Source organism: Tenrec ecaudatus, chromosome 1 (genome assembly GCF_050624435.1).
Source record: "Tenrec ecaudatus isolate mTenEca1 chromosome 1, mTenEca1.hap1, whole genome shotgun sequence".
In the NCBI taxonomy this organism is placed as follows: domain Eukaryota; kingdom Metazoa; phylum Chordata; class Mammalia; order Afrosoricida; family Tenrecidae; genus Tenrec; species Tenrec ecaudatus.
In genome coordinates this window covers 265,229,958-265,251,303 of record NC_134530.1, presented here as the reverse complement: position 1 = coordinate 265,251,303, position 21,346 = coordinate 265,229,958, and the positions used below count along the sequence as shown (strand labels likewise).

At 43.9% G+C, this 21,346-nt stretch overlaps 2 protein-coding genes and 1 pseudogene across 2 annotated transcripts in view; 2 read left to right on the top strand and 1 right to left on the bottom strand.

Annotated features, from left to right (window-relative positions):
* The first annotated feature begins 2,200 nt into the window (after positions 1–2,200).
* PCNX2 (pecanex 2) overlaps positions 2,201–21,346 on the top strand; it is a 357,992-nt gene continuing 338,846 nt past the window's right edge. Inside the window, exon 1 of the mRNA XM_075532150.1 lies at positions 2,201–2,571. Within this exon, the coding sequence (XP_075388265.1) occupies positions 2,419–2,571 (153 nt within the window). The 5' untranslated portion in view covers positions 2,201–2,418. The remainder of the gene's footprint in view (positions 2,572–21,346) is intronic.
* LOC142426512 (plasmanylethanolamine desaturase 1-like) lies at positions 15,091–16,714 on the bottom strand. Its single transcript, XM_075532139.1, has one exon. It carries the CDS (start codon positions 16,654–16,656, stop codon positions 15,841–15,843), a length of 816 nt encoding a protein of 271 aa, XP_075388254.1. The 5' UTR covers positions 16,657–16,714; the 3' UTR covers positions 15,091–15,840.
* LOC142429804 (protein Mdm4 pseudogene) lies at positions 17,049–18,161 on the top strand (annotated as a pseudogene).

The window sequence follows — 21,346 nt, the reverse complement described above, 5'->3', positions numbered from 1 at the left end:
TGCAAACAGCACCAGGGAATACCGCATGGTTTAAAATCAGGATGTGGTGAATCAGGGTTGTATCCTCTATCCATACTTATTCAACTTGTATGCTGAGCAAATAATCGAAGAGTTCTACCAGTGACCAATGGATTATATGAAGAAGAATGTGGCATCAGGATTGAAAGAAGGCATATTAATAATTTGCGATAGGCAGATGACAGAACCTTATTTGCTGAAATTGAGGACTTGAAGCACTTGCTGATTAAGATTAAGGATTGTAGACTTCAGTATGGATTACAACTCACTGTAAAAAGACAAAAATCCTCACAACTGGAGCAATAGCTGACATCATGTTAAGTGGAGAAAAGGTTGAAATTGTCAAGGATTTCATCTTGTTAGGCTACACAATCAATGATCATTAAAGCAGCAGTCAGGAGACCAAAAGACACGTTGCATCAGGTAAATCTTCCGCACAAGACCTCATTAGAGTATTGGAAAGCAAGGATGTTACTTTGAGGACTAAGGTGCAGCTGACCCAAGGTCTAGTATTTTCCATGGTCTCAAATGCGTGTGAAAGTTGTACATTGAATAAGAGAGACCGAAGAAGAATTGATGCCTTTGAGTTGTGGTGTTAGAGAAGAATATTGACAGTACCATGGACTGCTAAAAGGACAAACAAAATCTGCCTTAGAAGAGGTATGGCCAAAGTGCTCCTTAGAGGCAAGGATGACAAGACTTATTACGTACTTTGGACACATTGTCAAGGGAAACAAGTTCCTGGAGAAGGACGTCATGCTTGGTACAGTGGAGGGGCGGTGAAAATGAGGAAGGTCACCAACATGGTGGATTGGCACAGTGGCTGCTACCTGGACTCAAGCGGAGGAATGAGTATGAAATGGCAGGACAGGCTGGTGGTTTGTTGTCTTGTGCATAGGGTCACTGTAAGTCAGGATCAACTCGATGGCACCCAACTTTTGATAAAAGCAATTTTTATCAAAACTCCAAAAGCAGTCCTCTTTATGCACTACAAATTTGCTAGGGACTAAAATTCCACTGGGATTAAGAAGGAGGGGTGACTAAGTAGCTCAAGTTAAAAGGTCAGAAAGCTCACTGTTTTGCTTAGAGCTGTGGTTCTCAGACTTCCTAATGTCGCGATCCTTCCATAAAGTTCCTCATGTGGTGGTGACTCCCAAGCATAAAATTATTTTACATATGCATAAATAGAGTTATGTAAAATGAGGTGGAAATGCAGATTCATAGTGGTAGGCACACCTGGTCCAAGGCCTGGTTTTACTGGATTGTAAACTGTGTTCTGGCGCCACCTACTGCTATATACAAGTAACCGTCACTCGGGCAGCAGCACTGAGTTAGAATATGGATTTAAAAGAACCAGGAAATGTGTTCAATTATATACTTATACTAAACAGTATGGAAGGGATTAGCATATTTTGAAATATCATTAATCGTTTTGTATAATAGCTAGTATTCTCCATACTAGTAATGTCAGCTTAACAATCTTGCTATCCTGTTTCATACTATCTACTGCCGACTTCCGCTTTCTTCCCTCCACATCCTCGTGCTGAGCTCCCTCCTGTAAATTACAGAATACTGCAAGTGAGAACTCGAGAATATTAGTTCAAGGAGTCTTCTAGTAGAGATGCTTATGTAAATAGTGAGGAAGGACTCAGGATAACGTTATAAATGGCCGACTGGTGTCTAAAGTTATGTTTTAGGAATGGATATAAAAACTCAAATGGCCTAACTCAGGCTCCTAAAAGTATTCCAGGAAGGCATTCCTTATCAACTAAGATGGACAACGGGGGGTAGGAACAGAAAAGTTAAGGAGGAGAAAAGGTCAGGGTCACACGTGCAACAGTGTTAAGGCAAATAGAACAGAACACCTGGGGCAGCCGCCGTTAAGGGGAAGAAGCTGTGCGGGCAATGTGAAGGTGCAAACGTTACACTGAGTGGTGTGTGGCCGAGGCTTGAATTTAACTATTTTTGTGTGGATGCCAAAAAAGGAAAAATCTGGTCGTTCTGCATAAGAAAGCCCTTGATCTTTCAGCCTTCTAGCCCTGTCCTAGGAACTGGTGAATGGGCGGAGGGATAGGTAAGAACAGGGCTGGAGTTTCCCTAACCTGGGAAAGGGCTCTGGGCGGGCCCGGGGAGGAGTTTCTGCAGCATCAGCAGCGCCTCGGAGCACCATGGGAAAATCCTTCCTGGCTCTGACATGGCGTTCCCCTACCTGGCTGCAGCTCGCGGGGTTAGGCAGAAGAGCAGCTCCAGCTTTGGTCCCCGTGGTGGCGGTGAAGGGGGCGGGGGCGGAGGTCCCGCCCACGGGGCCCGGTGTTAGGGCCGGGGACGCTAGGCGACCAGGGCGGCGACAGGCAGCGGGCGGCTGCGGTGGCGCGTCCCGGCTCCCCCATCGCAGCAGGCATGGTGTCCCAGGCACTGCAGCTGCTCCGGCAGGGCGTGTGGGCCGCGCTCACGGGTGGCTGGTACCACGACCCTGAGCAGAGCAAGTTCACCAACAGCTGTCATCTCTATCTGTGGCTTTTCCTGCTGCTGCTGCCCTTGGCCCTCCACCTGGTAAGTGCGCGGTTAGACTGGGGGCTAGGTGGCCATAGATCGAATGGGTGGACCGTGAGGCGGGAGGAGGGTGTCCCGGAATTCGGAGCAGAGGAAGTGTCAGGAGAGTCATTGGGAAGCTGCACATTGGACTTGGCGCTCTGCGGCTCGTTAAGGATTGATGCAGAATGTTGGGATGACTCCGAGCCGTTCACACTACTTGCCCTCGGGAAGGGTTGAAGCTGTTTTGGTGTACAATGTTTGGCAGCCCAAACGCCAAATGAAATGTCAAAAGTTCATGTTATCTCTTTTATGGCTTACCCGCCCCCCCCTCCCCCTTTCCTTTCCGGTTTTCTTTGAAACCCAAGTCAAAGTTAATGCCACCCAACCAATTCCGACCCCCTAGTGACGATACAGGGCAGAGTAGAACGGGTTGCCTATGGTTTCCCAGGCAGGAGCAGAGTGTGGTGGGTTCGAACTGCCAACCATACAATTAACAGCACAGCGAGTCTCTAACCACTACCAGGGCTTCTCGCTTAGACTGGCAGATGTCACCATCAGCTGGTCAGCTTGCAATTTCTGTGCCACACATAATGAAATCCGGAGAAACGTCAGTGACCGATTGCGCTGTACCACTTCAAAATACGTGTCCTCCTAGCCGGGTCGTGATTCTCCTCAGCATCTATCTAATGATTCAATTTGTCAGTTACTTTGTGATTTAATCATCCCTCATGATGTTACGTAATGTGAGCAACCATTCACGTGTAAGGGGATTAGGGTGAAACGTAAACCTCTACTCAAGTCACAACCCCGATTCTATGTCAGGGTGGCTTTCCTGGTGTGCGGCTTTCATCCCCTTTTCTGCTACAAGGGATAAACGTAGAGAAAAGTGAGTAGAGAAGAGAGCCCTACTGCCACCAAGAAGAAGAGTCTAGAATGGAGTGTGTCTACTGGAACCAGGACCCCTCTGCTGGGAGTCTCTGAGATCCAGGGAAGAATGATACTGAAGTATATGCAGACCACTAGGAATACAGGCCTGCAGATGTTAAAAGGAGAAAAGGATTTTCTCTCAGACTCAGAAGAAAAAGAGAGAGCAGGTCTCCTCTTCAAGCTAGCAGCCTGAATTGTGAAGAATAAATCTATTTAAAGCCATCTATTTCGGTATTTCCGTTACAGCAGCCCTAGATAACGAAGACAACATATAATACCTAATACATTTAAGGCCCGTTGTGCTAAACAGGGTCTTATAGCACCTGCGGGAACCTGTCCGCGGATGCCGTGAGTACTTGCTGAGTAGCTGAACTGGAGAGAGCTTGCCTGGCTGACCTTAGGCAATTTAAATGGACCTAACTGAAACCATTCTGAAGCTGATTTGGAAAGCTTTACAGATAAGCCAACTGTGTCTTATTAAACTTTTAATTCCAGGAATCTACTTTTGATACGTCTCTTGAGGGGCTTTCTTTCTAAAACATAATTTGGCCGTGTTCCCCCATAGTAAAAAATTTCACGAGTTTGCGTGACTGAGATCACCCATGATTTGGGCCTCATTTACTCGCCTTCTGGTAGTTTATCCAAGAGTGAGAATAAAAGTCTTGTTCTGAAGTCAGGCTGCCCAGGCCATATTTGGTTTCACTTCTTTGACCTTAGAGAACTTAGCTTTATCTGCTTTTTAATTGTTTTATGCAAAATTTAAAAATGAGGAAGGAATTTAAGTTTACAGGGCTGTTTCGGGTATTATCTAACACATGTAAAGCCATATGCCTAACTTAACCTGCCATAGGACTCACACCCGGGTTTAAATTTCTGTTCTTCTACTTAATAGATGTGTGCACTATTTAAACCTTCATTTTATGATCCTAAAAATAGATGCAATAAGGATGACTTCATGGGAAAAAGAAATAGTATCAATTGCTGTAATATAACCGAGATGCACCTTGGAGGTCCTTCAGTATAAGATGCCTTCTTTTTCCATAGCTTTATTATTTACCACTGTTTCTAAGCCCCAGTAGGGTTCCTTTGCCTAGAGAGACAGTAGTATACTGAGTCCTGAAGGCAATGCGGGTTCAGTGTTGGTCTGTTAACTGCAAGGTTCAAATCCACCACGACTCAGAGGGAGAAAGACGAAGTTGTCTGCTCCACAAACTGTACAGTCTCAGAAACCCCAAGGACCAGTTCTGCTTTTCCCTACAGGTTCATTATGAGTTGCAATCAACTGGGCTACAGCTGTTTTTCTTTTTTAAAGAAAGGTTTTATAGAGGCAGTATAGCAAAATAATCAGGAATGTGGGCTGGTTTCACATTTTGGTTCTATTTCCCATTAGATGTACGACTTTGAGCAAATTTCCACAAACTTCTGGTTTGTCTAGCACAGTTGTAGGAGGACCTCCCATGGAGGATGGACATAAGCATTACATTTATTCCAATGTCTAAGGACTTCTCTATACCTGGAAACGAGCGATACTCAGCACAAGCCAGCCCCCCCCCCCCCCCCCTTAGAGTCTTATCTTGGCAAAGCCTCCCTTGCTTCAGAGCAAAGCAAAAAGACCATGTCCTCTATTTGGCCTTCCCTGATCCCCACAGCTAGAGTGACTTCTCTCTCCCGTGCTCTACAGCCATTCTGTGTTTACGTTTAGTATCAGAACACTTTGAAAGCTGCCTGCAAGTTAGATCTTGGAGCATAGGTTTCACCACTCCACGTGTGGCGTGAGCTTTCTGAGGCCATCAATCTTGTTTGCTCATCTTGTTTTTCCAAGTCATCCCAGCAAAGTGCCCCGCATTCAGTCACATTAATGTCGTCTAGAATGATCTGGTGCAAAATAAAATCAATCTACATTTCTTTCTCTTCCAACCAGCACTTATTGTCGAACTTCCTAAATCGTTCTCATTTTTATATCCTGATTATGAAAGAAATATATTCGGTAGCCATAATCCCACCCCTCAGCAACTACCACATGAGTGCTTGAAGTGTCTATGGACTTTTTAAATGCATAAAGGCTAATTTTTACAAAACTATACTTAAGCTATGAGATCTATTTTTCTATACATATAATTAGAACCCATAACCTAGTTAGATAGGCTTTATTGGGTAAGATTTTATGTTTAGTTAAATTAATCTTTCATGCCATTTAAGTTTTTTGCTAAGTCACAACATTTTAGAAAATCAAGAACTGATCATTGCACTTATATTGTACTTTTGAGAAAATCAAAACAGTCATATCAGAATTTTTATCTTTATGCCAGTGTGCTTTGCCCTGTCACAGAAAAACCTTATGTGAGGACATTTGTCATTATATTACTTTTCCCCCCAAAACCAATTTTTTGGGAGTTAATATAGATATCGTTTTCCACAGGTCAATCACATCAAGCAGTCTTGTTCAATTGTTACCACAATTAGGTTCAAAGCACTTTTTCCTTCCTGAACTCCTTGACACCAGCTCCCTTTTACCACCTCCCTACTGTGCCCCCCAAACCCTTATTCTATTTACTGTCCCTATCGGTTCCTCAGTCCTGGGTTTCATACACAGAAAAACAGAAAAACATATAACACAAATTCAAGAGACAGAACACATCTTAGATAAACCCAGCATGAACAAATAAAAAAGTACAGAATATGTTGAAAATCAGCTCAGGCCTAATGTGCATCACAGGGGCTGGTGGTGGAATCAACTGACAAGGTTTTAACCATTCAAGTCAGGGTTAGATATAAAAAGCTAACTTTTCTTGCCCTGGTCTTCTGGTCTCTGAAAGGTCTTTCAAAAAAACAAAACAAAACAAAACATATCCTTCTCTACCTACTCTTCCGGTCTAGATGCTTGAAGATATCATGTGTGCTTTGGTGCTACCTGTGATAGTGTATTTTTGAGTTCATTCCATTTATGAGACCTTGATCCACAAAATGTACCTGGATGCTCACTGATGGTCAGAACTTATGCAGTGTTCTATGATTTTATGTGTCCTGGCATTTTCTCTCTCTCTCTCTCTCTCTATGTATATTTTTCAGATTTCAGTTTAAACATGTCTAATCAAGACACTTCCACTATTGAGAGAAACTATTAATTTAATGAGACTTTATGTATGTAAATACTAATTTTATTAATTATTGAGAAATCTTATTTATAAATGATATACCATCTGTGATTAAGAATATAAAATATAATTGTCAGTATTTATTTACCATTACTATTAACTACCTTTCCCAACAAAATACACAGTATAAAACATTAACATGATATGAATAATATGGACTATAACTCTCCTGGTAGTGGTAAGGTCAATTTTAATAGAGGGAGAGATGTAGAGTGGGAAGAGTGGGGTAGACTATATCCTTCAAGTCTTCAGAAAAAGTGACATAATATATTGTTTTCCATGCCTGCTATATATACACATGAGTCAGGAAAAACTGAAGCTACCATCTGACACACAGACCTGAACCAAACTGGAGGTAATCACTTCTGCAACGGTGTGAGTCACCTTGTCACACGCTGCTGTATGCATTCACACTAGCTTTGCTTCTCTGGACAGCCCAACCTAACACAACATACACATATCTCTGTGAAACCTGTGTTTATCCATGGCTATGTTTTCACTCTCCATCTGTTCCACAGGAGAAAGAAGAGGCTTCCTGTTTTGCAAATATTTATAGTTCAGGAAAACCACAGGGGCAGCTCTGCCCTGTCCCATGGGGTTGCTGTAAGTCAGAATCAACTCAATGCCAGTGAGATTTTCATTTGTGTAGTTTTGTGTAAACAGTATTTGCTTCTGTGGCCTTTAACCTGTACAAACTTTCCAAGGTCTTCCTCTGCCACCACAATTTTTTTTTGGCTAACCTCCCTATTATTGTTTGTTTTCCTCCTCTTCACCCAGTTTAACGTGCTCTACCCTCTACCTCCCGCCCTCCCCCTCCTGCCCCTAGTAATCCATCAAAGAGTATTTCCATTAGTGTGAAAACCTGTCTTGACTTTTTACAATAGTGGTGTCGTACAATATTTGTCCTTCTGTGATTGACTAATTTCACTCAGCATGTTATACAGTGTTTCACAGATGTATCCTTGTTCTTCAGTGCTGTATAGATGTGTGTATGTATCAAAGCTTAGTCATTCTTCAACTGCCATTCTTCCATTCGTTCTTCCACTTTTTGGTTATTGTTCATATTTGTATTGTGATCAGTTTCTTAAGAATATCTTCGAGTAAAGGGATTGCTGTGTGTGGCAGGTAGGTTTTGTGTCCATTTGACCCTGCGTACATGTGTAGGGTGGAGTCCCACCTATCAATCAGGCCCCAGCCTGATGATACTTCCTGTAGGTGTGGACTTTTCTCTAAGAAAAACAGTCAGAATTTTTCTTCTTCTCTCTGGTCCTTTGTCTTTCTGATTGCTGGACAGTGCTGGACTCCAGGGGCAGCCCCCTGTGGGCTATGACCTGGAAAGCTGTCAGTGCCCTGCCATGTTCTCACTCACTTACCTGTGCTCTCCCTGTATCCTGCCTCACCTTTCTGCATCATCGGCCTTCTGCTATGTGAGTCTGAGAAGGGCTCTGGCTAGCATTGTATCCATGTACCTGAGCTGGATTGGGCTGGGATGCATTCTTGATATCAAATTATTTCTTTTTCTTTTAAAAAAAAAACAATTTATTAGGGGCTCATACAACTCTTATCACAGTTCATACATATACATACATCAATTGTATAAAGCACATCTGTACATTCTTTGCCCTAATCATTTTCTTTTTTTTCTCCTCTTTTCTTTTTTTACATTTTATTAGGGACTCATACAACTCTTATCACAATCCATACATATACATACATCAATTGTATAAAGCACATCCATACATTCCCTGCCCCAATCATTCTCAAAGCATTTGCTCTCCACTTAAGCCCTTTGCATCAGGTCCTCTTTTTTCTTTCCCCTCCCTCCCCGCTCCCCTCTCCCTCATGTGCCCTTGGTAATTTATACATCATTATTTTGTCATATCTTGCCCTATCCGGAGTCTCCCTTCCACCCCTTCTCTGCCGTCCCTCTCCCAGGGAGGAGGTCACATGTGGATCCTTGTAATCAGTTCCCCCTTTCCAACCCACTCACCCTCCACTCTCCCAGCATCGCCCCTCACACCCTTGGTCCTGAAGGTATCATCCACCCTGGATTCCCTGTGCCTCCAGCCCTCATATGTACCAGTGTACAACCTCTGCCCTATCCAGCCCTGCAAGGTAGAATTTGGATCATGGTAGTTGGGGGGAGGAAGCATTGTATACTGTTGCTTTGTTTTCCTCTGTCTTGTTTACATGCATGTTAGTGTCTCCACAGGTCTGTCTGAATAGGACAGGCTGGATGAACTATCTGGAGGAAAAACAACGGGACCGACAGTTCCGGGGGGACATGGGGTTAAGGAAGTGGTGTTAACAAACACAGGGACAAGGGAACAACATGGGACCCAAAATGGTAGAGAGGGGGGAGTGGCAGGCCTGGTGGGAAATGATCAAGGGTAAGGTTGCTTAGAGAAGAGGTATACTCTAGCCCAGGTGGCGATGAAGCATGGTAGTAGGGCAGGAGGAAAGTCAAGGGAGATGGAGGAAAGAACTAGGCGTCAAAGGGCATTTATGGAGGTCTAGACAAAGACATGTACATACAAATATATATAGGAGGATGGGGAAATAGATCTATGTGTTTATATTTATAGGTTAAGTATTAAGGTGGCGGAAGGACCTTGGGCCTCTACTCAAACACTCCCTCAATGCATGAATACTTTCTTTTATTAAATTGGAACTCTATGTTGCTCACTCTCCCGACACAACTGCTGGAGCCAAAGTGGGTGAACAAGCAAATGTGGTGAAGAAAGCTGATGGTGCCCGGCTATCAAAAGAGATAGTGACTGGGATCTTAAAGATTTGAAGATAAACAAGCGGCCATCTAGCTCAGAAGCAACAAAGTCCACATGGAAGAACACACCAGCCTGTGTGATCGAGTGGTCCCGAAGGGATCAGTCATCAGGCATCAAAGAACAAAAAATCATATAATTGACTGTACACCTCCATGATAGGATCACTGAAGACAAATGGGTGCATAAGCAAATGTGGTGAAGAAAGCTGATGGTGCCCGGCCATCAAAAGAGATAGTGTCTGGGGTCTTAAAGGCTTGAAGGTGAACAAGCGGCCATCTAACTCAGAAGCAAAAAAGCCCACATGGAAGAAGCACACCGGCCAGTGCGATCACGGGGTGCCAAAGGGACCAGGTATAAGGCATCATGCAAAAAAAAAAAAAGATATGTGTGTATGTATGTATGTGTGTGTATATATATGTATGTATGTGTGTGTATATATGTATGTATGTGTGTGTATATATGTATGTATGTGTGTGCGTATGTGTATATATATATATATATACCATATTGAATGAAGGGGGAAGTGCAGAGTGGAGACCCAAGGCCCAAGTGTCGGCCAATGGAGATCCCCTCATAGAGGGCTTTAGGAGAGGAGATGGGTTAATTAGGGTGTGAGGTAGTACCGATGAAGAACACAGCTTTCCCCCAGATCCTGGATGCTTCCTCCCCCCAACTACCATGATCCAAATTATTTCTTAATATAAAGTTCTTTCTACACACGTATTTGTGACACTCTTGTTTTTCTAGGCAAACCAAGCTAACACACTGGGTCGCATGGTATTTCTATTCCAAACTGTTTGAAGAAGTGCTATATACTTTCCACAAGGGTTTTAGTCTCCTCAGTAGTGCGTGAGGTCTTCAGTCTCTCCACACCTTCACCAGAACTTATTTATTTATTTTTGACTTTACTATTAATGATGAGTGAGGTGATCTCTCATTGTTTAGATTTAAACTTTTGGAATGGCTCATGATCACAAGTATTTCATCCTATCTTTGTTGGCTGCCTGGATGCATTTTCATTAGTTAAGTGTTTGCTCATATTCTCTGCCTTTTAAAAAAACCAAATTGTCTTTTTGTTATTGAGGTGTTGAAGTTTTCAATAAATTTTAGAGATTAATTCTTAGTTTCATATGTTATAGCCAAATTTTCTCCCCAGTCTGTGGGTTCTATTTTTAATTTTAGGGGAATCCTGATGAACCCAATTATGTAATTTTTATAAGATATCAGCCATTTAGTTTGACTTCTGCCGTTGTGGGTTTTTGTTGTTTGCTATTGTACTTGCACCATGTATTTGAGCCCCTAAGTGAGTCCCTACTTTATCATTGATGGTCCTTATGGTTCTTTTTCATATTTATGTCTTTCATCTTGAGTTCATTTTTGGAAGCTCATGATCTATGTGTCCCGTTTCATCCCTTTGCAAACGAATAATTAGTTTTTCCAGTAGCATTTTTGAGGATATTGTTTATTCTTCATTTTATATGTGTGGTCCTTTGTTAAAGATCAGCTGTCAGTAGGTGGATGGATTTACTTCATTGGTTTATGAATCTATCATTGTACTAATACCAAGCTGTTTTGACTACCATAGCTGTATAGTAGGCTGTGAGATCAGGAAGTGAGAGACCTGTCTTGTTATTTTTCTTATCTAAAGTCTCTTTCTGTTCCATGTAAAGCTGGTGGTTAGTTTTTTTCTCATCTCTATAAAGAATAATATTGGACTATAGATCTGGATTGTATTATGTCTGTAGATTGCTTTGGGTAGGATTGACATTTTCACCATGTTAAGCTATTCTATCTATGTGCAAAGTATATTTCCCCACCTATGTAAGTCTATTTTGGTTTCTTGTAGTAGTGCTTTGTAGTTCAGTATGTACAGGTCCTTTGTTTTTCAGGTCACATTTATTGCTAAGTGTTATTCCTAGACTTATTCCTAAGTCCCTCTGCATCTACACAGTGGCCTTATATAATTGTAACAAAGATTTGAGAAAATAGATTACTGTAGAGGGACCTCCAAAAAGAAGACAGTCTAAAATTGGGTGAGAAAATGTAAAATACACATGCAATTGGCTATGTTTTCAGACAGACACATTGGAAGGTGCAAGCAAGGAATTATTTAATATGGCTCTTCTAGGCATATGATCTGTTACTCCCACCAGACAACCTTTATCTGGTGGGGCTGTGAAGGGGTGAAGCTACTGATAGGATTCAGTGTTAGTGCTTGTTAACAGGATTTATTATGATACCATCCTACTGGGTATAAAATCAATGATCTTAGAAACAAAATGGAGGATGTCCCGACTAGTAAGACAGGTGAGCTGTACTGCATCTAGCTTACCTTTTTCTTCTGAACATCTGGTTTTTGGAACTTGGCTGGTGGTCTATCACCTAATCTGATTCCATCAGCTTCCACAACCTTCTTAATGAGGAGGATTCTCAAGATGGATGTTTGAATATTAGATTTGGGACTTACAAGAACCCACAAGACATGCGGCATTTTTCTGTACAGTGTGAGTTCTGGGGGGCTTTTATGTGAACAGCAGAACCCTGAGATGTAAGGGAGCGGACTAGGGACAGAAGGTTGCTGTGGATGTCAGAGGTAGATAGAATGGTAGACCAGTGTGCAAAGGTGAGATATTTGAGATATATTTGACTTCCACTCTCTTGGGACTGTTGCTGTCAGATGCCATCAAGTTGATTACGACTTATAGAAACCCTATGCACAGCAGAATGACAGCACCCGTCCTGAGCCAACCTCAAAAGCTCTGTAATGTTTGAGCCCATTGTTCCAGCCAGCGTGTCAATTCATCTCCTTGAGAGACTTTCTTTTTTCATTCTTTCCTACCTTACCAAGCAAGATGTCCTTCTCCAAGGGCTTGTCTCTCCTGACAAAATGTCCAAAGTAATACAAAGTCTCGCCAACTTGCCTCTAAGGGGCTGTGTTAGTCTGGGTAGACTAGAGAAACAAACCCACAGAAACTCATATGTATATAAGAGAGAGTTTTATATAAAAGGTACGTGTGGATTAAGAAAGCATCCCAACCCAGTCCAGTCCAAGCCCATAAGTCCGACATTAGCCCATATGCCCGACACTGATCTACAGAATCCTCCTCAAACTCACAAAACACATGCAATAACACCGGTGTAAGCATCTCAGTGCTGGCAGGGGTCTCCACATGGCTGCTCCAGCACCCAGGGCTACATCAGGGTAGGTCCTTGTGGCTTCTCCTCAGGGATGTCTTGCAGGATGTGAGCCTTGCCAGCTGAGGCAAAGAACTATCTAAGGCAGCCACACACTGTCCGACCATCAAAGAGCAAGAGACAGAGAACCAAAAAGGCGAAGCTCAGGGAGCCCCTTATCTCTCCGCCCTTCATTTAATCCCACGCGTTTATCGGCCAGGTGGGCACACCTTCACTATGTCAGGGGCATTCTGGCTGAACTTCCCAGACTTGTTAGTTCTTTGGCAGTCCAAGGTACGTTCTTCTCCAGCACCACAATTCAAATGTATTGCTTCTTCTTCTCTGTTCCTTATTCAATGTCCAACTTTCACATTCATGTGAGGTGAAGGAAAATACCATGTCTTGGGTCAAGGTCTTCAAATTAACATCCTGGCTTTTCGATACAATAAAGTGGTCTTGTGCAGTAGATATACATAATTGACTATGACCTGTTATCTTTTGACTTCTGCTTCCATGAGAATTGATTGAGTACCCCTTATGCCTCAAATCAGGCTTTTTTGGGTCACACATGGTTATGCAATCTTTTCAGGAACTCGTGATTAACCATCTAACCTGGTGGAACAAACTCCAAATGCGCTTTTCGCCCCCTCACGTTATAGCTGTGTTTTTATGCGGTGCTCCCTCATATAACCCAGCTTCTTTATTTGCTCAGCCTTCAGATTGAATAAGTATGGTGAGAAGCTACAGCCGTGATGCACACCTTCCCTGAATTTTAACCATGCAGTATGCTCTTGTTCTGTTCATACAACTGACTCTGATCCATGTACAGATTCTCCATGAGCACAAGGAATTGTTTTGGAATTCCCGTTCTTCTTAGTGTTGTCCATAGTTTGTTATGATCCACACAGTTGAACGCCTTTGCACTGTCAATAAGACACCAGTAAACATCTTTCTGGTATTCTTTTCTTTGAGCCAAGATCCACTGGACACCAGCAATATTAGTCCTTGTTCCACATCCTCTTCTGAATTGGCATCTCCCTGGCAATGTACAGCTGCAACAATTGTTGGATGATCTTCAGCAAAATCTTTCTTGCATGTCGTATCAATGCTAGTTCTATCGTGTGAGCCTTCTACTGGGTCTTTCTTTGGGATGGGTACGTAGATGGATTTCTTCAAGTCAGTTGGTCAGGTAGCTGTCTTCCAAATTTCTTGGCATGGACAAGTGCTTCCAGTGCTTCAGCTTTTTGAAACATGTCAGTTGATATTCCATCCATTTTTTGAGGCTTATTTTTAGCTAATGCTTTCAGTGCAGCTTGAACTTGTTCCTTCAGCACCATCGGATCTTGATCATATTCTGCTTCCTAAAGTGGTGGAATGCTGACTCGTTCGTTCTGGTACCATGACTGTGCATTCTTTGCATCTTCTCTTGAGGTTTCCTGCATCATTCAATATTTTGCCTCTAGAAACTTTCAAGATTGCAACTTGAGGCTTGAATTTTTTTTTTTGAGTTTCAGATATGCTGAATGTGTTGTTCCATTTTTGTTTTTTAACTTTGGATTTTTTCACATTTCATTATACTATTTAGCTTTGTAGTCTCAAGTTGCTCTTTGAAATTTTCTGTGCATCTCATTGGCTTCATCATTTCTTCCATTTGCTTTAGTTACTCTAAATGATTGAGAACAAATTTCAGAGTATCTCATGACAATCCCTTTGACATTTTCTTTCTTTATTGTCTTTTAAATGATCGTTTGCTTTTTTTCCCGTGAATGATGGTCTTAATGCCCAACCACAGCTCATCAGATCTTTTTTTTTTTTCTTCAGTTCTTCTATCATTAGTGTTCAGTGCAGCTGAACACTATGTGGGATAGACTCAAGGTTGTATTTTGGCTCTTGTGGACTTGTTTTCACTTTCTTCTGCTTTATCCTGAACTTACACATGAGCAATTGATTATCTATTCCACAGTCAGTCCCTGGCCAGCTTGTGGGTGCTAATATTGAACTTCTCCAATGTCTCTTTCCACAGAGGTAATCAAATTTATTCCTGTGTGTTCCATCTGGGATATCATGTGTATAATCTTTTGTGTTGCTGAACAAAGCTGTTTGCCATGAACAAGTTTTTGTTCTTGTAAAGTTCTGTTATGCTTCTCCCAGTAATTACAAGTCCATATCACCAGGTCCATATTTTCCAACTGCTTTTCCTTCTTGCTTGTTTCCAAATTTTTACTTTCTAATCACCCAATAATTTTATCAAGGCATGTTGATTGCATATTAGATCATTTCCCAGCTGAAGAGAGTGATAGAATTCTTCCATTTCTCCATCACTTGCTTTACTGCTAGGTGTATAAATTTGAATAAGAGTTATGATGATTGGATTTCCTTCAAAGTTCAAATAGTATTGTACTTCAATATAGATTTTTTATTAAATACTTTTTTTCCCGCTTTGTTATAAATATATTACGTACATCCCAAACAGGACATTAAAATATTACTTCGTGTTACAGAAAAGATATTAAGGCTTTCTATTATTTACATTAAACAAGCAAGCACCTTGAAAAAAAAAAGATCCCAAATCAAAACAGGTGCCCCCACTTCCTTCTCTGACATACCCTGCCCAGAGAGGCCACTGGGTCCCCTTCCAAATTACCAAGACCCTTGGCAGGGGCTGTGCCCTACGAGACCATCTTCAGAGTGGAAACAGCTCTGGTTGGAACTGTGTAGGCAGGTGGGTTGGGGAAGCGGTTGACACTTGGCCAGGGGACTGGGGGGCTTTCTTGGCCACCTGACCTCAGAGACCCTGGAGGAGCTTCACTTCACACCCACCCAGGGTCCAGGGTCAGTTTGCAGGGCAGCTCCTCCGTGGAAGCTCAGGCATGTGGGACGCTCCCTTGATCACAGGGGGCAGAATAAGCCAACTTGGGGACCTCACACCAGTCGCACTCAAGTGCTGCCCTTGGGTCAGGGGGCAGCCAGTGTGCAGGGAGTGTCCCCTCCGCCGGGGACAGGCGTGGGCGTGGGGGTGGGATCCTTTTCTGTAGGTGGGCTTGGCAGACATTGCTCAGAAGGCTGGGAGGGGCAAAGGGAAGGAAGCGGAGAAAGGAATCCGGTGGCTCAAGTATTCTTTGTCACCAGGGACGAGCTGGGGGCCCCGCTGGAGGGGCCGCAGCGAGCGAGGAGGCTGGCGTTTGGCAGATGGCTTTGGTTGGGGGTCTAGGGAAGATTGGCAACGAGGAGGCAGGCTCGGTGACTCATTTGACCTTCTGGGCCCACTTCATGTCATCTGCCCGGGGCTTCTCTCCTGTCAGGCCCTGAATGATGTCTTCCAGGCATCGCCAGAAACCGATCTTCTCCAGCGGGTAGTTGAGCCAGCCTGTGGTGATGCAGAAGTAGGTCTCGTGGGGCGAGACGTGGTGGATGCGATGGTGCTTCCTCGGCAGGATGATGTGCCAGTCCTGCAGGAGGGTGACCCAGGGAGGCAGCCCGAAGTATGTGTGCGACCACTTGTGGATCTGGTTGGTGAAGGTGATGAAGATGACCAGGCAGAAGACGAAGCACTCCCAAGGGTACAGCTGCTTCAGGGCCTCAGGGCTCTGGGTGTGGAACGTGTAGGCCATGTTTAACAGCGGCAGCAGCGTCACCAGGCAGTTGTCTCCATTGGTTTCGATGAAGTCGTGCCGTGTGATGGCTGTGGGGTCAATGTGGTGCTCTCGGAATGGCCGGATGAAAGCCTTCCCCACAATGGGCAGTTCCACGGAGCCCCATGTGTCGGCGCCCCAGTGCACCAGGCCAGACAGGAAGTCGGCGACGAGAACACCTGCAACCACACCCAGCAAGACGAGGGGCGTGTGCTCCCAGGAGGCCAGCAGCAGGAGGTGGATGAGGTTGTAGGCGATGAGGCCCAAGCACAGGACCACGGAACACCACTCCTGGAAGCGCTTGCCTGGCGAGTACAGCGCAGCCAGCTCCCGGGCCCCGGCGTGTTGCGCGCCCCAGCGCCGGCAAGCCGCGGCTTCCTCCTCCTCAAGCTCCGGCTGCCGGCCCGGCCCGGCCTCGGCGCCTGCCATGACCACTCGCCCGGCCCGCCCGCTGCACTCTGCTGGCGGCGGCGGCGGCAGGGCCGCGGAACCGCGGCCTTAAATACTTTTATTTGAAGCTCTTACATCTCTTATCACAATCCATACATTCCTCCAATGTGTCAAGCACATTTACACATATGCTGCCATCATCATTTTCAAAGCATTCTTTCCCACTTGAGGCCCTGATATCAGCTCCCCACAAGATAGATGTTTAATCAGTTTTTATTAGCATAAAATTAAAATATCATATAATCCAACAGTTCAGTCTCATCAATAAAAGTCTACAATGGGCCATTTCAAAATGCTGCCGAGGTCTTCGGCTCTGTGAGTGACGCCCCGGGCGCGGCTGGGGAGCGACTCATGGAGCGGCTGTAAGTTTTATCAGCAAACTTCAAGTTCTTCACTGCCAAAATGACATCACTTTCCACCTCTGCCCAGTGTTCAACTGACAGTGCTTGCAGGATCTCTACAGACCAGATCACTCAGGTACGACCCAAACTGCCACTTTTGAAGATTTTGCAAGCAGCGGGTGCACAAGGTGAAACATTCACTGTTAAAGAGGTCATGCAGTATCTAGGCCAATATATCATGATGAAACAGCTTTATGACCAGCAGCAGCAGCATATGGTATATTATGGGGGAGATCTGCTCGGAGAACTGCTAGGATGCCAGAGCTTCTCCGTGAAAGAGCCAAGCCCTCTTTATGATATGCTAAGAAAGAATCTTGACACGTTAGCCACTCCTGCTACAGATGCCGCTCAGACTCTCGCTCTCGCACAAGATCACAGTATGGATATTCCAAGCCAAGACCAACTGAAGCCAAGTGAAGAGGCTAGTGTGACCACAAGGAAAAGCACGGAAGAAGGCAATGCTCCCATGCTGCCTGCCTCACAGCCTAACTGCAGAAATTCACGACAAGATGAAGACTTGATAGAAAATGTAACCCCAGCTGAGAGCTCTGTGCTGGACCTCGGGTTTGAGGAGTGGGATGTAGCTGGCCTGCCCTGGTGGTTTTTAGGAAACTTGAGAAACAACTATACACCTAGAAGTAATGGCTCAACTGATTTACAGACAAATCAGGATATAGGTACTGCCCTTGTTTCAGACACTACAGATGACTTGTTATTGAATGATTCCGTATCAGAGCAGTTAGGTGTTGGAATAAAAGCTGAAGCTGCTGGTACTGAACACACAAGTGAAGAAGTAGGGAAAGGGAATGAAAAAAAGGTTATTGGAGTGGAAAAGAGCGACGATTTTGAGGACTCTAAGTCCTTAAGCGATGATACCGATGTAGAAGCTTCGTCTGAGGATGAATGGCAGTTTACTGAGTGCAAGAAATTCAACTCTCCAAGCAAGAGAAAGAAAATGAAGGAATTGACGTCCCTGATTGCCGGAGAACCATTTCAGCTCCTGTTGTTAGGCCTAAAGATGCATATATAAAGGAAGAGGACGCCAAGCCTCTTGAATCCTGCAAGCCCCAAATCCATTCATAAATCTATGGTTTGTATATATCTCTCATTCACCTGAGAGGCATCATTGTCAATTTATGGTAGAGAACAATTTTTGTCATCTCCTAAGGGCATTACTTCCACTACCATGAATCAATGCTGACTCGTAGCCACCCTATAGAACAGTGTAGAACTGCCCCTGTGAGGTTCCAAGATTAAATCTTTACAAAAGTAAAATGTCTCATCTTTCTTCCATGGAGCTGGCTGGTGGTTTGGCACTGATCTTGCAGTGGGGTTAGGAATCTCAATGCATAACCACTAAGCATCTATCATATTATTAGTATTGCCAGTGGTATAGAATTTAAAACTCTGTTGAGGAAAGGAAATGATATAAGTGTAGGCCAGTTAGGAACCACAGTACATGAATTGTTGATGTGTACACATGAAACTCTTGAGTGACTGGTGATTGTTTACTCACACAATGGGGTTTGGTGATAGGGAAGAGCCATGCTTACCAGATAAAGACATGTCCTAATGAAACAAGGAGGGAATTAAAATATAAAGTACATTGGGTAACCTCAAAGCAAAGGATCCCAGCCAAAGGCCAGTGTCTCTCAGTTCTATGTCCTTGGACTGGCAGTCATGTGCTGCTTCTCACAGTAGGGGGTTTTAGCCTTAAGTCTCAGGATTACTGGTAGTTTGAGGTGAAGCCTAGTTCACTTAGTGGGGTTTCCACATTGAGTCCTTCTAATGTGGCCTGTGAAGGCTGTTGTGGGCCTGGGAAGAGCAGTTTAAAGTCTCACGCTGGGTTACCAAGGGTTTGCTAGAAACCAGGTCCAAAGTGGCCCATTAGGAACTTTGTGCCAGGCATATTCCCCCCTTGGGTATTATATAAGAATTGTTAAGTGTCCCCCCCCCCCCCCCCCCCGCAATGGGAAGTTTTCCTACCAACAGAAATGTAATTGCCTTTTCGGAGACATACATGCCGCTCCCCAATCTTGAATTTCCAGGAATATTTCCTTTTCATGTTGGTAGGAGTGTCTGCTGAATTGGTTTGATCTTAGGACTATGTTGTATGGCAGTGATTAATGATCTTCTCCCCACATCTTGAAAAATTGACCCAACTGAGGTAAAGTCTCCTTTGTCAAAGTAGTTTTTTTAAAAAATCATTTTATTGAGAGCTCGTACAACTCTTATCACAATCCATCCATCCATGTATTGTGTCAAGCCCATTTGGACATTTGTTGCCATCATCATTTTCAAAACATTTTCTTTCTACTTGAGCCTTTGGTATCAGCTCCTCATTTTTCCCCTCTCTCCCCACCCTCCTTAATTATTATTTTTTTCATGTTTTACACTGACCGATGTCTCCCTTCACCCACTTTTCTATTGTATGTTCCCCAGGGAGGGGGTTATATGTAAATCATTGTGATTGGCTCCTCTTTTCTCCTCCCACCCACCTTTCCCTTACCTTCCTGGTATTGCTACTCTCATTATTGGTCCTGAGGGGTTTATCTCTCCTGGATTCCTGGTGTTTTCAGCTCTATCCGTAACAGTGTACATCCTCTGGTCTAGCCAGATTTGTTAGGTAGAATTGGGATCATGATAGTGGTGGGGGAGGAAGCATTAAAGAACTAGAGGAAAGAAAAAAAAAAAAAAAGAACTAGAGGAAAGTTGTATGTTTTATTGGTGCTAAATTGCACCCTGACTGGCTCGTCTCCTCCTCGCAACCCTTCTGTAAGGGGATATCCAGTTGCCTACAAATGGGCTTTGGGTCTCCACTCCACACTCCCCCTCATGCACAACAATATGATTTTTTGTTCTGGGTCTTTGATCTTCCATGTGGGTTTTGCTGCTTCTCAGCTAGATGGCTGATTGTTTATTTTCAAGCCTTTAAGACCCTAGACACTATATCTTTTGATAGCCGGACACCACCAACTTTCTTCACCACGTTTGCTTATGCACCCGCTTTGTCTTCAGCAATTGTGTCGAGAAGGTGAACATCATGGAATGCCAGGTAATTGAAACAAAGTGTTCTTGAGTTGAGAGAGTACTTGAGTAGAGGCCCAATGTCCATCTGCTACCTTAATACTAAACATATATATCTATTTCCCCATCATCATATATAAATGTATTTACATATGTACATCCCTGTATTTAGATCTCCATAGATGCTCTTTGCCTCCTAGTTCTTTCCTCTATTTCCTTTTACCTTCCTCTTCTCCCATTATCATGCTCAGCCTTCATTTGGGTTTCAGTAATTCCTTTTAGTTACACTGCCCTTGATCAAGCCCTACCAGGCCTCCTACGCCTTCCTCATCATCGATTTTGGATCACTTGTTGTTCCCTTGTCCCTGGGATTGTTAACACCACTTCCTTTCCCTCACCTCCCCATTGTCCTATTGTTTTCTCCTCCAGATTGTTTATCCTGCCTATTTTATCTAGATAGACGTGCAGAGATAATAATATGCATAAAAACAAGACAGAACAAAACAAAGCAACAAACGAAAACAAGAAAGCAACAACAAAAAAACCCCAATGCCCCCCCTCCAAAAAAAAAAAAGCCTATAAATAGTTCAAGTTTGTTGAGCTTGAGGGGTGTTTTCAAGCTGATGGGTTGCCACACCCTGGCCCCAAAGTCTATTTTTGGTATTCCCTGGGGACTTCATTGCTTTGGGACCCCTGCTGTTCTGTTGCATGCTCTTAGTGTTTCACCTTGGTGTGATGGGGCCAGATTGGGCACAAGTCCTGCACTGTTGTCCCCCATAGTGCTAGGGGTCAGTTGGGGATGTTGTGTCATGTAGTGGGGCCTCCAAATGGTCTTCTCTGTGCATAGGCTGCTCTGAGCAGGGATATAATTTTCAGGGCTTGGTGGGTGGGCCAGGATGTACGCCATTCTGTCTCCTTTCCCCTTCATTTATTCCTGTGTGCTCTGCCTAGACATGTCCCTTTCCCTGAGTTGTAGCTTCAGTGCTGTCCTCTGAAGTCAATTCTTCTGGGGGTTGGAGGACTGCCCACATAGTTGTTAATGGAGCCGGCCTATCAGACCTCTCTATTGGTTCCCTGCTTCATGCTAGATATATTTCATTCCTGTCTTGGAACCCTGATTGAAGTATGGTCCCTCTTTCCCTATGGAGATATAAACAATATCCTCCCCTTGGTTGGGTTAGTGCTCTGTTCCCTTGCTACCCATGTCTTTCCCCTCCCCCCTCCTTGTTAGTTGGCTACCA